Raw genomic sequence first — 18,411 nt, forward strand, 5'->3', positions numbered from 1 at the left:
TATGAGTCATGCAGTGCATACAGCATTTTCTGGAATTTTAACAATATCGGAAGAATTATTATTTTCCCACAAACAAAGCCCAGATAATTACATATAATCATGTTAGAATCTTACAGAGTACTCGGGGAGTTTACTGTAAAAAAAAAAAAACCCACTCAATCCCACCCCCATAGGTCTATTATAGACCAAACAGTTTATCCCTGGATTATATTTTCATTCTCCAGCTCTTTCTGCATGGCAAGCACCTCTTGCTCTATAGTGTATTTTGTGTAATTAAACATGTGTGTGTTTTAGACTAGTCCAGTCTGTGAGTGTAGGTGTAAGGGGTACGGTTGGTAAAGGAGAGTTGATCCCCCTTGGGGTATGTAGTAGCTGCAGTAGCTGGGCTCTGTTATATAGGGGGCGCTGTGCTCAGCAAGGTATGGGGCAGGCTGGTAGAAGCATGTCACATGGTCTGTGTTGGGGATAATGTTCTGCTCTCCTAGAACTTTGAGCGCCAACACTGTGATCATGTTCAGTGTCTGGCGCCTCTCATGTCCCATCAGACACACTGTGCTGTCGTCTACCACGCGACGCAGCGTCATCAGGTACTGGTACTTGCTTCTCTCCTCACCGATGAAGTGGTTCTTCAAGTAGGACAGGATCTTCCTCTGCTGCTCCTGCACATCAGGGAAATCTATGAAAAAACGTGAGCACATGTAGCGCTCCAGTGTCTTTATCTGAGTCTCGCTGGCTGGTCGATAGTCCCTGACCAACAGGTTGCTGTATTTCAACAAGCCGCCCCCTCGTATCTCTTCAGGGTTCCTTGTAGCAATTAGACGGTAGCGTAGGTGGTCCATGGCTGCCTCAAAGTCACCGTACATGCTCTCTGCCAGGACCTCGACAGCAGGGACAGAACCAGATGCCCGCGGAGCGTTGCTCTGTTCAGGCATGCCTGCAGTTACCGCAGAGGCCTCTTTGTTCTCAGGCATTGAGCTAGATGCCTCATCGGCTTTTGGAGGGACAGATTCCCCTGGGTCTTCTGGCTGAGAGTGAGGCATCGCATGTGATGTGGAGCTCGGGATTGTGATTGGAAAAGATACAGGCTCTGCAACCAGAGCCAACGATGAGATATAATCTTGTTCTTTTTTATCCTCCAACTGTAGGAGAGGAACTCCTTGCTGAGGGGAGTCTTTAATCTGTTCCTCGTCGTCTTTGTTCAGTATCAAAGGCTCGATGTCTGAAGATACCTGAGGTACGAGATCCACTGACTCTGCTGGTGGAGTGAGGCAGAGGAGGGGAGGGCTGTGGCTGGAAGAAGGGGGGCTAAGACACACAGGAGGAGGGCTGAGGCTAAGCATAGGAGGGGTGAGATAAGAGGGTGAGCTGAGGCAGGACGAGGTAGGGCTGAAACTCAGGGGTGGAGAGCCAAAGCTGGTAGCTGGGCTGATGGTGCTCAGCATCTGAGATGAGAGGCAGTGAGAGGGAGTGGTTAGACATGGTGGAGGGCTGAGGCTGGGGGGTGAGGGGGTGAAGCAAGGAGGGGAAAGACTAAGTACGGGAGGGGTGATACAGGACACGGGAGGGGTGACACAGTCGGGAGAGGGAGGTGTACTGAGTGTGGTCTCTTGTGGGCTGCTGTTTGGCTGATCCAAGTCTGTTTTTTTGGTCTGTAATCCTTTGCTATCATCTTCATCACTGAGCCCAACGTCTGAGGTATGTGCAGGTTCTTGGGTGTTTGAGCTGGACATATCAGAGTGTGAAACTAGTGTTTCCAGAGAGTCAAGATGCTCTGATTGTTTGGGTGGAGAGGCAGTTTCTCTAGGGGAGGACTGGCTTTGCTCATCCAAAGCCACAGTTGGTGTCTCTTGTGTGCTGTCACATGAACTCTCTGTGATTAACTGACAGGATAATGGCTCTTGAGGTAAAGCAGACGTGGGATCCACATCAGAAGTGGACTTTATATCAGGGGCTGGATCGGGAGATGAGGTAAGGTCTAGGTTTGACTCAAGGTTAGTGGAGGGTTTGGGTTCAGTCCCAGGGTTCGTTTCAGTCGAGATGATGGTTGGTGTAGGGTCTGAACTGGTGGCTGTATCGGGACAGGTTTTAACACTCGGCTTTGGGTCAAAGGTTATATCAGGTTCAGGGCTAGGACAGAAGTTTGGATCTAGACAGGAAGATGTGACAGGATCACTTTCAGATACTGCATTGGGGTAAGGATTGGGGGTAACCTTCCTACACATCCTCCGAGGGGGTTTAGGAGAGGAGTGTTTGAGCACCACCATATGGGAAAGTCTATCTGAGGCCTTAGAAGAGGGAGAACTAGAGGTCTTTTTGTCAGAAACAAGGCTGGGTGGTGCAGGTAAAATGTCCTGAGTATCTGGAGGGTTAACGGCATCAAGTATGTTGGGTGATTTTTCTGAGTTATCTGTATGTGTGCTCTGAACCTCCAGTGTATCCTGTGTGCCAGTAGGCTGTGTGTTGTGAAGTGTGAGAGATATGGAAGAGGTGGAGCAGAAACAATCAATACCCTGTGTGTCCTCTTTGTGTTTTGCTCCTGATGTTAAACTCTCTTCTGTCATTTGACTTATTTCAGTGTCATCTTTCGTCTCTTCTTGTATCTGCTCGCCTGTCTCTGTTTCTACTTTTCTTTCATCTGACAACTGTGTCTCTATCTTTGCATGTGATGATATGCCACTGCCCAGAGAAGGCATTAGTTGGGTTTTATCTTCCTCATTGGTCCCCTGATCCTCACTCAAACACTTAGAGAAGTCTGTTTTATCAGAGAACTCTTCACTATGGGATTCTTCTCCCAGGTTTAGGGACTCTGTTTGGTTTGGGTTTGAGGTTTTAGGCGACTCAGTTTCTCCCATCTGCTCAATGAGTTCTTTCTGTTCAGGAGGGGCTTTTGTTTGATTTGAATGTGGTGGTTGTATACCATCACAGGACTCAGTTTGCTCTGCCTGCTCTTCCTTTGTTGAGCATTTGGTTGTGTCCAAGAGCTCTGGCTCGTGTTTGAGTTCAATCTGAGTTGGTGGTTCAGCTTTCTCAGAGGTTTCTTTCTCTCCTGACGAGAGGTTTAGAGATTGTTGATCAGAGAGGTCTGTGTCATTGATGTTTCCACTGTGTTCTTGAGGCTCTGCAGGTGTTTCCTCTTTGTTGTCCGTTTCCGCTGTGGAGTGTTTTGTCTGGTTTGAATTTTCAGTTTGTTGTGAGGGTTCAATCGGGGACTCCTTTTTATGCACATCTTCTCTCTGCTCTGTCTGGCTGAGCTTAGCACCTAAACTGGACGAGTCTCTACCAGTGGACATTTCTGTTTCTGCAGCAGCTGCCTGTTTAATCACAGAGGGAGAATCTTTACTGTGATTCTCTGCAGGATGGTCCTTGAGATCAACAGTATTATTTTTGTGCTGTGACTCCTGCTGCAGCATGTAGGACTCGAGCAGTCGATCCAGAATGATCTGGAAAGAGTCAACGCTGAACTCAAACTGCCGCCTCAGCGCGCTCACAAACTTGAGTTCCAGATTTTTGCCACTGTTGTTTGAGAGGGAGATGAGGCTCCAGCGGTCATGTTCATTGAAGACCTTGACCATCTTCTGAACGTAGGCCTCCTTCATTGTGGCACTGCTGATCCTCTCTCTGTTGACCCCAGCCGGAAGGCAGTCCAGCAAGCAGCCCAGCACTGACTCTTTGATCACCTGGAAAGAGAACAGGTCAACAACATGACAGCTACTACTAATGACTACAATCTGAATGCAGTATTGCTTGCATTACTGAACTCTATATACTCTTTTGTTAAAGCAGTCAAATATATTAAAATCAGTACTATTGATTCATACTTGTAAAATATTCTACAATTAAATTGTATAATATTACAATAAAGTCATTGTCAATATTAAACCAAAAGAATCAATACTGCAATCTGCCACAGACACTAGAGATTTAGTGCCGTCACAGATAATACAGCAGGGTAAATGCAGGGTTAATGCAGGGGCTTATACTCTAGCACTCAATGCTCATTACACTGGTCTGCTTCCTTTCTTAATGGGAGTAATCAGTGTACAGTTTCATACCTGGAACTCCTCCTGACTGGGCAACTCCACTCCAAAGATGATATCCAGGTCCTTGTAGCTCGTGCCATTGTCTCGGACTAGGACGTGGCTGGCTGTGGAGCCGTTTAGACGGACATCTCTTACTGTGATTCCCTGCTTCTGTAGTCTGGCCCTTACAGCTATGATGATGTCATGAGGACGAAGCTCCAACGTGGGAAAGTTCCCGCGGCCGTGGATTGGAACTACATCTGACAGAACCTGATGGAGAACTTCCACCTGCTCAGCATTCAGGCTGTGGAACCGCTGACTGGATTTGGTTTCAGACATGCTGCTGTGCTCCTGAAGGATGGGATAGAAGACGACAATGAGAGTTTATTATTCACCAATAAAATGTGAAATGTGTTGAACTCTCTCCCTTTCCATCTCCGTCTCTCTCTCTCTTTCTCTCTTTCTCTCTCTCTCTCTCTATCTCTCTATCTCTCTGTCTCTCTCTCTCTCTCTCTCTCTCTCTGTCTCTCTCTCGCACACACACACACACACACACACACACACACACACACACACACACACACACACACACACACACACACACACACACACACACACACACACCCTTTACTTAAGTCACTTTTGGGATATTTACATAGACCTATATTCATTTACTGGACACTTACCATCACTGTTAATTACCTAATCCTAACCCTAACCTTAACCACCGACCCAAAAATATTTTTTTCCCCCCCAATTGGGGGAACAGTTTATGTCCCCAGTTGGACAAACCATTCCCAATTAATTGGTCCTAAGTCTGAAATGTGTCCAAAAAAGTAGCCTATGACAGACCTCACACACACAAACACACACTTAGCACTCACTTACACTCATATGCACACCCCCTGTTAGTCTGCTGTCTGCAAGTCACAGCTTGGCTGACAGCTTTTCCACAATGCTAATGTAACTGCTGTGTTGACAAGCTGACACATGGAGCAGTCCACATAAATGTGCAATGCATAAACTGCTCAACCAGATCACAACTAATTAGTTTCATTTGGTTCACACATTGCAGTGTTTACTATGCTACAAACGTATCACATTAATTAGTACATCTATTTACACTCCAACTGAGTCTGAAACACTATGAATCAAGGTACAATCCAGTGGGTTGTTTTTTATTTATTTTTACAACCTTTACACAGATAAGACTCATTGAAATAATACTTATATTAATGTAATACAAAATAAAACATTATAATGTGTGTATATACACAGGCATAGTTAATCTTTGTTTATTGATTGTTTCCACCGGAGGAGCAAGGGTTAAGCTGAATGAGTCATCACCGGCAGACTGCATTAATCACACCAACGTCACTAATTAAAGACACACATCTGTTTTTGTGTCCGTGTGTGCGGCACATGACGAGTAAACACTACAAACAATGGCCTCTCCATGTTAGTGCACACCAGCTTTTTTCTTGTTGTAACACCTTTATGAATTGGAATATAAACTGGAACGAAATGGGATTTAATATCAGCCAATTAATTTTGCTCGGTGTCCACATGTGTAATCCTCCTGGCAGTTACGCACGCAGCCTCTGCGTCCAGACTCCATCAATCAATCTCTACAAAGTAGACATATTTTTCAATAAGCCAAAACAACATTTGCCTAACCATGTAAGTCTGGAAAGTCTCGGTTATGTGATTGAGTGTGTGATTGTGGGCGCACGTCAAAGTGTTTCAGGGAGTGAGTGCTTATGTTTGAGTGTGCAACTGTGGTTCATAGCAGCCCATTATGATCTATTGTTGCTTTAATCAATAGTTGTCACTCAGTGCTGCAACTGAATGCCGCTGATTGCTATGATTTGTCAATACTAGAAGGGTAAACATGGGGATACTAATGAGCAGTAATGGGATGTTTTCTGGTAGCAGTTTGTCAGACATCAGAGGGCTATAGTCTGCAATAACCACAAACAATTTATCACAGAGAGTGTTTGTAAACCTTGTAATCCGCGTTGCAGTATTTCAACAAACATGAACAGCGGGGTAAAGTGCTGTTCATGTTTGTTGAAATACTGCAACGCGGATTGAAACTACAAATAGTGCATGCTAAAAATAAAAATAAATAAAAAAAGGTAGAACTGAGCACACTAGATGACAAATAAGTTGAGTCTGAGAACACGTTCCAGCTAAAAAAAACTGCTGTGGATGAGACATCTGTCTGAACCCCACTTCAACAAGCTCCAAGTGGCAGGAAATATAAATATAAATAGAAACTACGCATCCAGAGGCAATAACTACTGTCCTAGATGTTTACACTGAACATATATACACGGGAACAATGTGTTGAGGAGGCAGAGAGGCACTGCAGGACTGTTTTCCAGCTGGCCCCTCTACCCCCCTCCCCTTTCTCACTCTTCTGCAAACTTGCAGCCTGAGTGACTCATCCAGGCGTATCAGCTCGGCTCGCACATAATCTATGGCCACTGAAAGCCCAGCAAATCCGAGGGTCTCATACACACCGGACTAAATCCAAAACAAACAAATGCAATAATGCTCTCTCAACGCAGGCTGCTGTCTTGGGTATAAAGACTGTGAAGCGTCATACGGGTAACCAAACAATTCTGTATATGTGTAGTTAACTCTGAATAAAGCAAGAACTGCGTGAGTTATTTTAGTTGTACACTGTAGTGACAGTACAATTACTGGAAGAATGATAATCCCAATAACTATGGCTAATACGAAAATAGCAGGTAATAACTCAGTAATTGCTGTGTAACCCTGCAAAATGTAAATTATATAGTATTGACCAGGAATTAATATGAAATATATATAAAGGAAACTACTAAATTTCTACCCTAAGATTGTTTTTTAGTGGTTTCCACATAGCCTATTCTAGTTTCACAGTCTATCACTATCCAAAATTGACTGGAAACGACCCAGAGCCCTGTTGAGTTTGCTTCTGCCCTGCAGGTCTTCACTCTAATCACGCACTTGCTTACACCTGAGATACCAGGTGAAGGTAATTAACAGCAATTAAGTACCTGGCAGGATAAAGGGTAGTAGTACTTCTGAGTACTATATGATTAAAAGCACATTAGATACCGATGGATAGGGAGCATGCTGCCACACCAAAAAGTGAATTAACCAACTTCTCTGAGCCAATAGGTCTTACCTGTTGCTGTGGCTTTTGAAGGAGCGACGGGCTCCCGGTCTGACAGCAATAAAACCTTCCACCCGAGCTTCAGGTCCGGAGAGTCTGCGTGTCTTCTTCTCGGGTTTGTTTTGCTTTTGAAGTCCCTACCCACTCCCGGTTAGACTCGGTGCTGATGCGGCTCTGTCCCTTGTAAGGCATGTGAGGCGAGGATCTGTGCGCGAATTCATTCGGGCGCTGTCCAGGAGGCGCGTGGTGCTGAAATGAAGACTGAAATGAGTCCTCGCGCTCTTGTTTTCTCCTCCGGCCGCCCGGAGCGTAACGCAGTTTCCATAGCGACCTGCCGTCATTCAGTTATGACTGGGGAGTGTGTGTGCGTGTGTGTGTGTGTGTGTGTGTGTGTGTGTGTGTGTGTGTGTGTGTGTGTGTGTGTGTGTGTGTGTGTGTGTCTGTGATCAGGTATTCCTCATATTGTGGGGACATAAATCTGTTCACACCAGTGGTTCTCAAACTTCTTCAAGTCTAGGACCCCTTAACTGACACAAATTAGACCACAGACCCCCCATCTGATAGGATTTTTGATTTTAGATGTTTTATTATAGAAACCCATGACCAACATAGTCACACATTCTGTCATTTAGTTACTTATGGATAGAATGGAAAATAAATAAACCTCCTTTTTGCTGGTGACCCCTAGAATACTCAAAGACCCTGGTTTATGCGGACTAAAAGCAAGTTTCTCTTAACACAAATCATTACATTAGGGTGAAGACTGGTTTAAAGTTAAGGTTAGTTTAGGGTTGTGTTAAGGTTAGGGTTGGTGGAGTGGATGGTGATGGTAGAGTTGGCGTTAAGAGGTGTCAGGGATACTACTACTACTACTACTACTACTGATAATAATCATAATCATAAATATAATAATAACAATAATAATGATTACTTTATTTATATAGCACTTTTCAAAAAACATGTTACAAATTGCTTTACAAAGACACGAAACCAAGAGAAATGATCAGATAAATAATAAATAAAAGTAGAATTGATACAGTACTAATAACAAGGATGAGGTATGAATCATTAATATAGAGAAAAAATAAAAAAATAACTGATTCAAGGGAAAGCAATTCCGAAAAAGTGGGTTTCAAGAGAGATTGATAAATTCAGATTTAATAATAATAATAATAACCTACATTTAATGTGTACTGCACTTTTCAAGTAGCACTATGTGTATCCATATTAAAATACACGTTTAAACTAACAGCAAAAATGAAAATGAAGTGGCTAAACCTTGTGCATTGTACTGCCTGAATGAAGGAGACTTGTGTGTGTTTCTGCTCGGGTGTGTTTGTCGTATAACTGGGAGATAAATTACACAGAATTTCCAGTGTGTAATGGTTGAAGTTGAGGTCAGGACATTTCTTTGATTGGGTTGTGTCAAACCTCGGAGGATCCCTGCTAAAAGTAGCCATTTAAAAACATGAGGTTTAAAAGGGAACATCTTTAAAAACACGTGTCATTCACATCGTCACTCTCCCGCACACACATTATTATATCCAGTGTGTCCATAACACAGAGTATGACTCATCCATGCTGCTCCCCCCTCCTCCCCCCCTAACCCAGCCTATAATCCCACCCAACCGCAGCCCCCTTCGGCCGGCCGGTGCACGTATAAACACATGAACCTCTTTGTATATTTCTTTATTCAGCATCGAGGATCCTTTTTCTTTCCACGTTGCTTGACCGACAGTTTCATCTCTTCAACGCCAACCAGCCTAAGTCTTTAGCCTATACGTTCCTGTGAACTCACACCCATGCAGAACCAGCCTGATAACAAGTCTAAATAATCAGCGGGACAGATGTGATATTCTGGCTGCTGTAACACAAGTAAAGTGAGGGAAAAAACACGCGATTGGAAAACGGATAACTGCGAGTCGCTCCGTGGAAAAGGTCAATCTACTCCCTCACAAAAAAAGCACAAATGACGTCACTAGACGTGTACCACAACCTACCGATATACCGGGTACAAACTATTTATAGCCTCTGGATGGGACTTGTCCGCGCTCGTCCACTTCTAGAACGGTCGTGACGTAGTAGGCGCGGGCACGCCATACAAAATCGTGACCGTGTGCGTGACGACGGTGAAAGGTAGCCGGGAGTGTCAGAGACCGTCTTCCAAAGAGAAACATGAGTCAAGATAATTCACCCACCTCTTACAAACATGCATTCAGACTGAAGTTTTTTTGTTTTTCCCCCATATTTTGTTCTTTATTTACAACAAAGAGGTATAATAATAATAATAATGACCATACAAAAACAGCAAAACTGTAAAAAGCTAGTCAGAGAAGTCCAGAGTCCATTTATTCTGAGATGTTTCATATAAAATGGACTTAGTTAAAATATTGACAGTCTTTGTAGGCCTAGTTTTTTTTTTCTTTCACATTTTTCGATTAAAGTGCCATAATGACGACAAACTGATGGAAATCAAATTAAGTACCTTGCTTGACGTTACTGTAAAAAGGAGGTGGTGAATCATCACGCATATGACATCGACCCATCTGACTCACAGTAGTTATGTTTATTAAACAGTTCAATTATGAAGGAAATTTTAGTCTGCGCCACACAGGAGCGCTTGTTTCCCAAAAGGCTTTTAGCCATTTCCGAAAAATTCCGCCTGGATACATTACATAAGCTCTCCCACGGGAAAAAAATACAATATTTGTAACTGCGACACAAACGCCACTGCTCCACTCTGTCTAATTGAATTTAAGCAAAGCCGGAAGTATGCACAGGTGAAGCATCTCACCTCGCTACAGTTGCTGGATGTCGCCTGAAGAAATCAAAACAACTGTGGGAAATAAACGACTGGCTGGATGCTACTTTGTACCAGCACTTAACCAGACTGAGTATTTGTGTCAGAAATAGACCTTCACCATGTCGAGTATGGACAGTATCCTTTCCTGTGAAGTCTGACACACACACATAACGTTAGATACAGTTAGCTAGCAGTAGCAGTAGGGAGTAAATGGGTTTGGTGCTGTTGTAAGTTTTGCTCAGTCATTGTATGATGAGAGAACACAACAGCACTTTAGCTAGCTCACCTTACTAAATGTATGACTCTTTGGTTGAATTCTCACTTGTTTAGGAAAAGCAGCTCCTGTTGTAATGTATTGTAGCTGGGTATATTGTCAGTAATATCATTTCCCATTCCCTTGACGAGTTCTGCAGAGCACTTGTTCAACCTCAAGTTTGCTGTCAAGGAGCTACAGCGCAACTCCAAGAAATGTGACAAAGAGGAAAAGGCAGAAAAAGCCAAAGTGAAGCAGGTGGGTTTATTAAATCACGGATTTACCAGAAATTAGGATCCTAGATTAGCTGTAGCCTGTAGTACGTGTGTAAACTCCTGTTTCCTGTGTTTCTGCAGGCTATCCAGAAAGGTAATATGGAGGCAGGCAGGATTCATGCAGAGAATGCCATCCGTCAGAAGCACCAGTCCATTAACTTATTGAGGATGAGTGCCCGTGTGGATGCTGTGGCATCCAGAGTCCAGACTTCTGTTACTATGAACCAGGTCAGGATAGCAGGTTAATGGTTTGTGGAAGGCATCCCTTTTTTCTGATGTTACATTCAACACATACATGACAACCAGGGGGGGAAACCTACCTTAACCACCTAATGCAGACATACATCCAACTTTTAAGGCATTATCTGGTCATTAGAAACACCTGCTGTAGTGAAAATAACCCTACTGTAATAAACAACATTGTAAATGTGTTTAAAGCTATTAAAACAAAACATATTTAATTTTTGATCATATTTATATTGGTATAAAGGTTATACTACTGTAGTAGACGTTATCTCAATTTACCAGATCTTTACTGTGCATGTAGTTTTCTTAGTGTCATCTGCACCCTAATTTAGATCATGATGAGCTACAGTTTGTAACCATTTCAGCATAAAAAGTCCAGTCTTTTAAATGTCCCTCATCACATTTAGATTCATGCCGTCAAAAGTCGCACGCAAGGCAGACAGAGGCAGTCTGTGTGAAAAAGGCTTGCAGACATGCAAACAAAAAGCCACCAATTAAAGCAACTGTCATTATATGTGCTACAGACTTTACGCCCATTAGCTTCTCACTCTTATGATGGTGACAGGCTCTTTCAAATTGCTTTAATCAGGAGTCATTGTAAGCATGACATGATTCTAGATAATTGTGTTTGTAGAAATGGTAGGAGAGTGCGAGATAGTATAGCTGGAAAAAACCCTACTTATAACCTCAGTGTGTTGTTATAATGCTGCTGCCTTATAAAACAGCATTAATAATAAACCCCATTCAATCATAACCTGGCTGACTAAATGTGATTTTGACTCTATTCCAAATAAGGAACATCCTTGAAAGATTGAGGATGCTTTAAGTATGAGAGACTGTGACAAATGATCTGTTTAAAAAGGTAAAAGTGACACCTAGTGGAAATATAAGGATACAGCACATGGGGCTTTTTCTAGTCAACAGCCAGCTAACTGAATGAATGAAAACACCTGTTCCTGTTTTAAATCACAACAAATTAGACTGTTAGAGAGTGAGGGGCCTACAGGAGGCTTTAACATTTGTCTTTTATGTGTTTCTTGCCCAGGTATCTAAATCCATGTCTGGAGTAGTCAAGTCTATGGATGCCACATTGAAAAGCATGAACCTGGAGAAGGTAAAAGTTATCCCCTATAGATGACCACACACACACACACACACACACACACACACACACACACATAAATATAGCTTAACACAGAGTTTAGGAGAAGCTTAATTTTGTGTCTCTATCTTTTCTCTGTAGATCTCTGCATTAATGGACAAGTTTGAAAATCAGTTTGAAACTCTTGACGTGCAGACAACTCAGATGGAAGACACAATGGGCAATACCACCACTCTAACAACACCTCAGGTAACAAGCGTTGTTGTCACACAACCAGGAAAACACTCTGTTGTCCTGTTGCTGTTTATGATAGCACGCACACCCCAGTAATAATCCAAATATGATTATATTCCTCTGAACACATTTTTAAAATTCTTGTTTGCTTGTTTTTGCCTGTAGAGTGAAGTTGATATGCTGTTGCGTGAGATGGCAGATGAAGCAGGGTGAGTACGGCCCACATCTCCAAAAATCTCCAACAATCTCCAACAATTTGAAAACATTAATAATAAATAAATGAATGACGCCAGCAAAAAACATGAACGGAGGAGAAAAATAAGTGGAGTGAATTATGCTTTTCCTTTATTAATCATTTGTTAAAACAGAACTTTGAAACAATAATAACGCAGAATTAATTGCACAAAAAGCTTTATTTAAATGACTTTCATTGAGTGCACCTCTTACACTGTTTACAAAGCCGTCTTGTAATAAAAAAGTACATCAGAATTAATTCTCTGTGTGTAAAAAGGCTCCATTTTTTGATTTTCTTTGCAGCAAAGCAAATGGTGAAACAATTATTGTGCTTTTCACCTTTTTATTTTAGGTTGGATCTTAACCTGCAGCTTCCTCCAGGCCAGACGTCTTCACTCTCTTCATCTGTGGCATCAACTGAACAGGTAATACTCACTTTCTTATCATCATCCCGTTGTTATTTTTTTTACACCACATAACAGAATTCACACATTACCTTTTAATGTCTTTGGCAGTGGCTGTTGGAGTACATGAATCAATGTGCCCTGTTGCTAGAATTCAAATTACGACAACCACTGAAAATATGTCTTTTGAGTCTCAACATTCCTCCTTTAGGATTTAAAGGTGGCTGTTAAAGGTTTGTCATTTCAAACAGCTGCTATTATTGGTTTGAATTATGTCTGAAACAATAGATTCAAACACTGACATACTGACATAGACAAAAAGACAAACAGAAACATTTCTATAAACTCCCAAATTCATCAAGGATGATAGTGTGACACAGAAGCAGGGTATTTACAGTGATTGTTTGGAGCATACTCAGCATACAGATAGACAGCGGGAAAGTGGATTATGTGGCAGGAAGCGTTTGAGCTTCTCCTAACAATGTTTTGATACTTTTTCCACTGTGAAAACTCACCATTGAAATCCATTTTAACCAAAACAATTCAAGCTGACCACAGCAGCTGTTGTTCATGAGAAACATAACTGCAAACATTTTTGCTGACACTTTTCAAACTTACAGAGGCTGAGCAATCGATACTCATCATCAGTATCAGATTAAAGGTGCCCCATGGAATTTATATGTAAACAAAAAAAAGTTATGTTTACTTTGAGTCTTATTCACCAAAATGCATTGTGTTTATCTTTTGAGGTCTAACAAAAGTGCTGAGTGCATTTCCTTCCTCACAAAATGTTTTAAATCCTGCATTGTTGACATCCAGGTTTACTAGCTTGCAGCCTTCTTCTTCCCCTTCTTTACTGGTGCACTGCTGGGTTTCTCGGCACATTACAGCCACCTGTAGATCATCAGGAGAGCGAGAAACTGTTGACATGTGTGCGTGTGTTTTGTTTTGTTTTTACCTGAAAAAACCTTGAAGGGTTTTCTGTTTAATACGCTTTTTTCTTAACCACTAATACTAAAATGAAAGACAGATAATTTGGGTTTTTATTGTCATTGTCAACACAGCATCTCTTGAAAGTTCCTTTCAATAGCATCACATATTTCACTCTTGGTTGTCTGGACTAATTTACTTGTGTTGTTTGTGTTTTGTGTTGTTCTCAGGATGAGCTCTCCCAGAGGCTGTCCAGATTGAGAGACCAGGTGTCATAATGATGCAAGAAATATTCATGAGGACGGAGACGAACAAGGGACAGAGGAAGAGACTGGCAGTGAAAAGAGTGAAAGAAAAAAAAAACGGCAGCGTGACTGCAAACTCTGTGTTGCAGGTTTGTCCTATTCTCCTAATAATAAAGAAGATGTCTGAGAACAGAAAGAGACTGTTGTAAGAAAGGATTAAAGCAATCCTGTTAATAACCACACCACCTTAAATCCTTCTGCAATAAGGTTAACTTGCACATTCTTATTTAACATGTATTGCTATTATTTATTAACCCAGCATTCAAACATAACTGTGTTGGCATGCCTCTTTATTTATTATTTTCAAGTGGTTCATTGTGGGCAATTTCCCAAAAACTGCAACATTTCTTGGGAAATTGTTGAGAAAAAACAGCCGTTAGTATCTAATACCTCACTCCATACTGGTTACATATATATATATATATATGTATAAAAGAGCAATATAGATATTTATTAATTTATTTGTGTATTTATTTATTTATTACTTATGTGTTAATTTATTTATTGACTGACTGACTGGATATTGCTCAGAGCATGCTTGTTCTGTCAATTTTTTGTGTCTTACCTGCATGACTGAGAATGACAGGACCTCTAGTATTGTTGCCTTGTTACATCATATTTTCTTAAAAAGAGGGCTTATTGAAAATGTTTACTGTTGAATGCTTTGAAGAATGTCAGATTCAATTAATCTTTTTTTTATGCAGCACTAACCACTCTTGCCATAGTGGCTCACCACTGCTTGAGGGCTTTATTATGAACACTTATATACTCGATGTATATGCAAAGACACAAAGTCATTAAAAGAGTTTTTTACATATATTTCGCTTGTCACATTCTTTGTTATCTTATAACTGAATGACGGGTGAAGCATGCATCTCCACATGCCTCTCCTTTTTCCATCTTCCCCCCTCCTCCTCCTCCTCTCCTCCAACAGGGACCAGATGAGAGGTCAAAGGTGTCACCTGTAGAGGAAGCGGCCTTCTGCCGCTCGCATGCCAGTGCCTCATTACACACACACACACACACACACACACACACACACACACACACACACACACACACACACACACACACACACACACACACACACACACACACATAGTCCGCCGAATCCCAGGGGGGAGGAGAGACTCAGCTGGGAGCCATTACAGGTGCTGCCAAATATCTATACATGAACACACCCGCAGCACCGTGGCTGATGGGAGTCCTCCAGAGTGACACTCAGCCACCTCTGACCCTTTTTGTGTCCTTCCTAATTATCATCAGTACACATTTAACTACATTCACAATCATCATCAGTGCCCCCGAACTGACGCAGGCCTCCATTTTGCCTGTTACCAGAAACTTTGATGAGTGAGTTGACTGCAGCTAGTTTGAGCATGAATGTGCTTCGTTGGAGTTATCCTAAAATATACTCCTATTTGCTGCTCACCCCAGTGATCCAACAGCTGTCAGTCATTTCTGCCATCAGTTAGATCGCCTGAAATTAAAATTCCATGTCCCTCTGTTGTCAGAGGAACCACAAAATCTATTTCGTAAGTTTTGCTTTAAATCTATTTTTAGTCTTCAGAGGTCATCTCTTCTCTTTAAGTATAATTAAAGCCGGGAGAGTCTGTCATGGCGTATTTTTCTCTCCACTGTGCGCATCTCAACATATGTGCAGGAATGCTTCCTCCAGATGTGCCGCAGAGGATACATTTTCTGTACGAATGCCGCTCTGGGGGAACCTGTGTTTGTATGTGTGTGTGTGTGTGTGTGTGTGTGTGTGTAAGGTGTTGATACCTAGTGGCTCTCCCTTCTCCTGCTGTCAACACCTCTTTGTCCTGGTTCCTACTTGCAGACAGGCAGAGATTCGGTGGGCAGGTGGTCCTGTCCCCCTGGCGACCTGTCTGCTTCTGCTCAGTGGGGCGAGCTGCTCAGAACCACACACATGCTGGCTCGGTTAAATTTCGAAAAAGTTTCTGATTGAAACAAGCGGGATTGGTTTGACCGCTACATGATTCACACACAGGATATTATAGAATATGTCCACACAGTTCAATATGAGCTGGGAAACAGTGAGAAAGCTTACATACAGATATAGTCCGTGCTTTAAAGTTTCTAAGAAATAACATTTGAGAAAATGGAGACAGTGTTAAACTGGTACATTGTCTACTTCAACTATCTTTTAGTCAGTGCACAGCAGGTCAGGTCTACATGCAAAAATGGGAAATTTGTCTACAGCCAAGTGAACAATTCAACAAGAATAATATTATTATATGTAGCCTACTCCATAATATATATGTACCATATAATAAACTGCATTTGTAATGTGTACTTGTGTCTAAATGTGTATTTTCCCTAAAAGTAGGACGAAATTGTTTAGTCCAGGAAACATCAAGAACAGGAAACTTTAAGAATTTATTAGGAAATTACAGACCTCTAAAATGTAGCGTGACTCACCAAAGACCCACAAAAGTCTTGATGCTGCATATTTATAGTTTATATTAAAGGATAAAACAGATGTGTATCTTCTATAAAAGAGAAAACACTTTTCTGGAAACAATTATATAGAGTACAAATTTATCATATTGTGGTTTATATATTTTTAAGTTAAGTTTTGTCATGGTGACCCTTTTATTTATGTTACAGTGTATCATCATTTGTGAGTGTGGACAGTAAAGAGACTAATAATCTGATTAAAGTGGCGTTTGAGATGGAAAAGTTCCACACAATGAGGTAGCACATGTTCTTTTTTTCCCTCCTCTCTTCTCCTTGTCTTCTTTCTTCCCCCTCAGAAGAAATATTCAATTACTACGCGTGAAGGGTCAGGTCAAACACAGGAAGCCGAGCTGATTGGTTCTACTCAGATATCGATGGGCATGTGTGACCAATCGCTGTTGCCCAGGGCTTTCCCCATTCTCCATATGCTGCTGGCACTGCTGCTGCTGCTTATAAGTGTGTGTCTAATCGTTCCAGCTCAAGGCTTTCCCCAGTTTCCACTCACCTCTTGACCATTGCTTCCTGTCAGATGTGTTAACGCTGCTTTTAATCAGTTTTATTGTCTCATGCACATACACACACACACGCGTCAGGACAGCTGGCCATATCCATCCCTGTTCTCCAGAGCACGCTTCATTAAGATCTAACCAATCACCTGCTCACACCCTCAGACCCTCTGTCACACACACACAAAAACACACACCTGATCCTGCCACCCCTCTCCTCACCCTGTTAACCCCCCCTCAACTTGACCCTCACCTCACCCCATCACCCACTCCGATATCTCTTACAGTGAAACAACCCGTGAACATGAACATGTAGCCTTGTCTTCTACTCTTTATTGAGGCTGTCTGCCAGTCTTTGTGTCTGCACTGTATCAGAATATGAGAGCGGTGCGGCATGTGAAGCACATTTCCTTTATTGCATTATCGTTTTTTCACCTAGAGAACTGCTGCCTCAGGCTAAATCAAACAAATTAGGGCTCTCATTTGCCCCATGTGCTGCAAAACTGTAAAAACAGCACACGCTTCTCCTTTCTTTCTTGACAGTGCTCTCTTTGGCCAAATTTGGCACAGACATTCGTGTTACCCTCAAGGTGAACTGTATTCCCTCAGTCTTTCACCCAGCACCATCAACAGGCCAAAATGAGTGTCCAATACTTTGGTTTATGATGCTAAACTTATGACATAGTGTAATCTTGTTAGTATCTTGTGTGTTTCTTGCTGCTAACCAAAATCTCAAGTCTTGAATATGGACATGATTTTCATTTTATTTTGCCTGAAAATGTACACCGATGTTAAAATGCAATTAAAATGATAAATAATCATAGTTAAAACATTCATGGTTGTATTTAGTGTTAAAACCAAGACAGTGGTAAACCTTAAACTGGTTATTTCAGTTTCATGTGCTGGAACTACTGTAGGTCTCACTTGGCTTGTTAATCTTGAGTTAGGCAGTGAAAATGAAGTGGAAGATGTTTCTGTAGTTGTTGACAAGGTGACTGTCCTTTAACAATGAGGGAAACAGGGAAAGAGGAAATCTATTAATAGGATTCCTGTGGAAGTACATTATTATTATTATACAGATGGATATGACAGAGCTGTGTGAGTGTGTGGAGTGATCTGTTTGGAGTGTGTGTGTGTGGTGCATATGGTAAAACACTCTGCAGGTCTGCAGTTAGTCACACTCCCGCGTCTCAAATTGAATTAGCGTTGACAGCGCACAGCGCCAGCCGCGTGTATGTGTGTGTGCACTGGGGGCACTATAGCTGTTGGCAAGCTGTCTGTGTGTGTGTGTGTGTGTGTGTGTGTGTGTGTGTGTGTGTGTGTGTGTGTGTGTGTGTGTGTGTGTGTGTGTGCGTGTGTGTGAAACAAAAGAGAGACAGGGCCTTCCCCCCTGAAATCAATTAGGCTAGTATAGGTCTGTGGTTGTGGGGGTGAGAGGGGCACATCCTGTAGA

At 42.0% G+C, this 18,411-nt stretch overlaps 2 protein-coding genes across 2 annotated transcripts; one reads left to right on the forward strand and one right to left on the reverse strand.

The window, feature by feature from the left end:
- Positions 1–290: 290 nt before the first annotated feature.
- On the reverse strand, positions 291–7,526 carry LOC133986349 (terminal nucleotidyltransferase 5C). Its single transcript, XM_062426176.1, has 6 exons — positions 7,331–7,526; positions 6,438–6,508; positions 4,053–4,370; positions 3,397–3,677; positions 3,281–3,311; positions 291–878 (listed from the first exon to the last, which is right to left on the reverse strand). Exons 1-6 carry the CDS (start codon positions 7,524–7,526, stop codon positions 291–293), a joined length of 1,485 nt encoding a protein of 494 aa, XP_062282160.1.
- Positions 7,527–10,018: 2,492 nt separating this feature from the next.
- LOC133985786 (charged multivesicular body protein 1b-like) lies at positions 10,019–14,744 on the forward strand. The gene is made up of 8 exons (XM_062425492.1): positions 10,019–10,123; positions 10,402–10,499; positions 10,598–10,744; positions 11,808–11,876; positions 12,006–12,113; positions 12,264–12,307; positions 12,685–12,757; positions 13,897–14,744. Exons 1-8 carry the CDS (start codon positions 10,108–10,110, stop codon positions 13,942–13,944), a joined length of 603 nt encoding a protein of 200 aa, XP_062281476.1. The 5' UTR covers positions 10,019–10,107; the 3' UTR covers positions 13,945–14,744.
- The last annotated feature ends 3,667 nt before the right edge of the window (positions 14,745–18,411 follow it).

Source organism: Scomber scombrus, chromosome 9, assembly GCF_963691925.1.
Source record: "Scomber scombrus chromosome 9, fScoSco1.1, whole genome shotgun sequence".
NCBI lineage: Eukaryota > Metazoa > Chordata > Actinopteri > Scombriformes > Scombridae > Scomber > Scomber scombrus.

Coding starts and splice junctions, on each gene's coding strand:
- LOC133986349 (XM_062426176.1), bottom strand. CDS start 7,526: ATGACGGCAGGTCGCTATGGAAACTGCGTTACGCTCCGGGCGGCCGGA. Junction 6,509..7,330: donor AGCACCGAGTCTAACCGGGA/GTGGGTAGGGAC, acceptor CTGGGCTTTCAG/TGGCCATAGATTATGTGCGA. Junction 3,312..3,396: donor TCCTACATGCTGCAGCAGGA/GTCACAGCACAA, acceptor GTGATTAAACAG/GCAGCTGCTGCAGAAACAGA.
- LOC133985786 (XM_062425492.1), top strand. Junction 10,745..11,807: donor CTTCTGTTACTATGAACCAG/GTCAGGATAGCA, acceptor TTTCTTGCCCAG/GTATCTAAATCCATGTCTGG. Junction 12,758..13,896: donor CTGTGGCATCAACTGAACAG/GTAATACTCACT, acceptor TGTTGTTCTCAG/GATGAGCTCTCCCAGAGGCT.